Below are 4,104 nucleotides of genomic sequence, written 5' to 3'. Positions count from 1 at the left end.
TTGCTCAAAGAATATAAAATTTTAAATAATGGTATAATTAAATAGAATGCTTTTAGAGAATTAATAAAGAAATGATAAATTTAATTTAAATTTAGAAAGGTTTTATCAAAACGAATAATAAGCATAAATATATAGTCCATAATAGTAAGTAAATTAAACAAGTATAGATACATAGTTCACAAGGGTAAATAACTAGTCAAACATGGCTAAAAGTCACAAAACAACTGTGGCAAAGGCCACGAACCAAGCATAAGCACATAGCCCATGAAAATAAGCGTGAGTACAATAATCACGAATTACTATCCCTCTAATTCATGTGTGTTGACCTTCGCACGTGGTTATCATCTCCTATGAACCCCTATTAACTAGGTCTACAATGGCACGTCAATGGCTAACAGAACTATCATTAGCATCTAATGTTCTGAACTCATTCCCCCTTAATAAAATCAAGCATGTATAAAGCAAGAAAACAATTTCAATTTTTTAACTTCCAAACACTGTTCAACTATCATTTTTAATTTGTTCAAAATTATTATCATTTCCTCCATACATAAATCATTACATTGAAAATTTTTATATCTACATAGAATTAAGTAATTAAATTGCTTTTGAGAAATAATATCATTTATCATACATCAATTTCAATCATTTCTTATTAATAATATAAATCATCAATGAAATTAATAAAACAATTATTTAAAGAATAGGATTAACAAGAATATTTGTACAATTTATAGAAAAATAATAAGATTTAAATAAAAAAATTTTATAAATACTTTATTAGAAATTGATTCAAAACACTAGCCATTTACCTAAGAGTTTCTCAAAAATTTTAAAGCTTGTTTACTTCAACTTTTCACCTTGATTCCAATGGTGCCTTAATTTCCCAACAAAATAAATATATTTTAAAATCATTTATCAAGTAATTTTTCAAGCACTTAGTGACATTTAAATTTAATCCAAAAAATATTAAATATAATCCTCTAACCAATTATGTTCCAAATACATTTGAGTTAGTTAAATCATTTGACAAATCTCAATTTATCATCATACTTTTCTATAGTTTATTCTCAATCGTAAATCATAATAAACCATATCAACTATTCTTATGCTTCTTTTAGATTTTATAAAACACTATACAAGCCCCCTATATAATTCTTTCTCCTATTTTAGTATTTTAAAATTTCAATCTATAACTCAATCCAACTTACATACACTCCTCCAATTTTATAACATGCAAGCTTAACAACTTTCAATCCACCGCAATCTTCTTTCACACATTTTTACATAAACCTTTGAGTGCATCAAAGTTTAGTTCATAATAAATATCCAACAACTTAATCAATTTTCAACATTAACTCTAACATCATATTCAGCTTAATCATCAAAATAAATGATGCATAACATCAAGCAATCAACAATTAAATTTCCCAAGCCAAATATGACAGCATCCAAGAAGAGAAAAGGCAGAATTTTTTTTTTAATTTTTTTGACTGCAAAAGAGAAGAATTTCAGCTTAAAACTCTCACTCCCACGGCACCCTTAGCAAAAGAGGAAGGAAAGATGAAAATCAAGCACTTACGTGATGCGATTAGTTGATAAAGAAGAGCAAATGGAAACTAAACGCAGACACGCTACCATCAGCCACTAAATAGGAAAAACAAATAACAGCAAACCAAGGGGAGAAAATCCGGCAACTTCAACTCTTCCAGCTATAGAAACGTGACAGCAAGAGGAGAAGTTGAAGACCACTCACCTCACGTTGACACAGCAGAAAACGATGAAAGGGGAAGAGTTTTCCCGCGACCCAACCCCACTGTAGCTGATGAACGTGGATGAAGAGAAGAGCGACGGATGAACCACCAACAGCGAAGAGACATATGTCAACGGTTAGCAAAAGAACCTGACGGGAAGAGCTAGAGAAGTGGACCGATGATGAAGAACTAGAGAAGTGCTATGGCAGTGATGAAAAGAAGACTAAAGAGCTCAGTTTCAGCCTCTACCATTCGAATAAAAAGGGAATATTCTGACTTAAAAACTAAAATTGAAAAAATTACAAAAAAAGACCCAAGTTTATTGGGGAAAATTTCAAAATATACCCTAGTAGATTTTTAATTATAATATTTTTTTTTAGGTCATTACAACGTTGATGTGGGTGACACGTGGAAGGTGACATAGCATCACGTGAAGGGTGATGTGGGTAACATGTGGCACATGACGTGGCACCACGTAGGAGTCAAAGGGTGATATGACACCATGGGTTAGGTAAACTAGCATTACTTTTTAATAGCAACAAAAAGTTGTGGCTAATTGATAGTATTTATGGCAATAAAGGTCGGTGTTGATGCTCAACATTTAGAGGCGACTAAATAGTCGCCGTTGATGTGTAATTTTTGCATAAACGTTGTTTCAGTGTCAATAAATTTTGCTAATTGAATATTATCAACGGCAACTTTTATTATCAACGTAGATATAATCAATGACAAGAGCTCTTCCAATGACTTTTTATCGCCGCTGAAAGTGAATTTTCTTGTAGTGCTTTTATATCCTCCTCATCCAGAAAAAACATAATCACAATCTACACACACAATCACAATCTACACACACACTTCATGGGGCTTGCTCTTCTGATGAACATTCTACTTCCAAAGTACTCTTACATCAATGCTCTATGTCTCTTTAATTCCCCGTGTGAAGTTCTCTAATGCAATGAACGTTTCCTGGGTGCCCTGATAGCTTAGCTCTTGATATTCAAGGAGGTTGAAGAATATGAATTCATCTGTATAGCAAGGTGAGAAGTAGCAATAACGGTGTACTAAAGTTATATGTATATATATACTTCAAAAAATTTGCTATGTGGACTAAGCAGGGAAAATCTTTTTGGGCACGCTAAATGAATCAACTTGATATCAATTACACAATTCAAATTGATTTAATTGGACATAAAATTCAACTACATAATTAGCCCAAAGGCATTGCTACTAATTATTTCATAATACATATCCTTCCACTAAGAAAGGATGTCCTTAAAAGGACATGCAAATTTCATTATACATATACATGAGCATTTATTCAGCTTTTATTTTTTATCCTTTGCTTACAGGATTTATCTAAGGACAAAAAGTGATCGCATAGTTAGGTCTGCTAAAGCAAGTAAAGGTGCTTGTCTTATCATCATATGCATAACTATAAGCATCAGGACATTGAGTCTTGAACATCTGAGAGTATTGTGTTGGTGGGCATTTTTCTGGGGTGTTAAAATCTCCACTGCAACAATATTGAGGTTGATTAAAAGCTGTGCAAGCACTCTTGCATGCTATAACGCTTCCATCAGAGCCTACAACTTTTAGCTCATTAGGGCACACTGTGTTGATGTTCGCCGGGCAGCTTGAGGCTTTGCAGTCGCCGGTGCCACCTTGTGGGGCTATGGACATGGGCAAGTTGAACCCATCTACATTGCTGACATCATAGAAATCTTGTCCACCATTTGGTGCCGCAAAAAGTTCTATTAACGTTGCCGGCGGGATTGCTCCGGCGCCATTGCACCCGACTTGACCGGAGGCACAATCTGCGGTGGCACAGACAAACTTTCCAGAGGCATCAGTGGCGCATCCAGTTCTAGCGAAAAACCGACCTGACCATGGGGCAGGGACATCAACTGAACTGGTTGCTCCGGTTGCCAACTCAAATCCGGTTGTCGATAGTTGAGGGTACGGAGCTCCGGTCAAGGTTGCCGGCCATATTGTGAAGGGGCAATTGTTTTTTAATGTAATTGTTACCGCATTTCCTCCTGCACAAAACCATGTCTTTGAATTAATCATAATATATATATATATATATATTTGCGTTCCATAGAACATGCGTTATGAACAGCTATTGTATCTGATTGATACCATTGAAGAAGGAGGCTAGAAAAAGGCACAAAACAATTTGAGTATTCGTGATGAGAGGCATAGTATTTGTCCTGTGTCTTGATGAAAGCAGGATTCGTGCTTGAATCATTAAGATGCATGTGGACATTAAATATATAGTGAACTCAGAGGGACTTGTCCTTATCCTTAGTACATAAGTTGATATGTATGTTGCAGATATTAGGAAATTTGT

General features: G+C 34.6%; 1 protein-coding gene across 1 annotated transcript; it reads right to left on the bottom strand.

Annotated features, from left to right (window-relative positions):
• Positions 1-3,110: 3,110 nt before the first annotated feature.
• Positions 3,111-3,821, bottom strand: LOC129286379 (thaumatin-like protein 1b). Its single transcript, XM_054922347.1, has one exon. The coding sequence runs from the start codon at positions 3,819-3,821 to the stop codon at positions 3,111-3,113; it is 711 nt and encodes a 236-aa protein (XP_054778322.1).
• Between the last annotated feature and the right edge of the window lie 283 nt (positions 3,822-4,104).

This window comes from Prosopis cineraria, unplaced genomic scaffold (genome assembly GCF_029017545.1).
Source record: "Prosopis cineraria cultivar Desert tree isolate PC_DT_omini unplaced genomic scaffold, ASM2901754v1 PC11, whole genome shotgun sequence".
Taxonomy (NCBI): Eukaryota; Viridiplantae; Streptophyta; class Magnoliopsida; order Fabales; family Fabaceae; genus Prosopis; species Prosopis cineraria.
The sequence above is the reverse complement of the archived record's forward strand: the minus strand, read 5'-3'. Positions and strand labels throughout refer to the sequence as shown.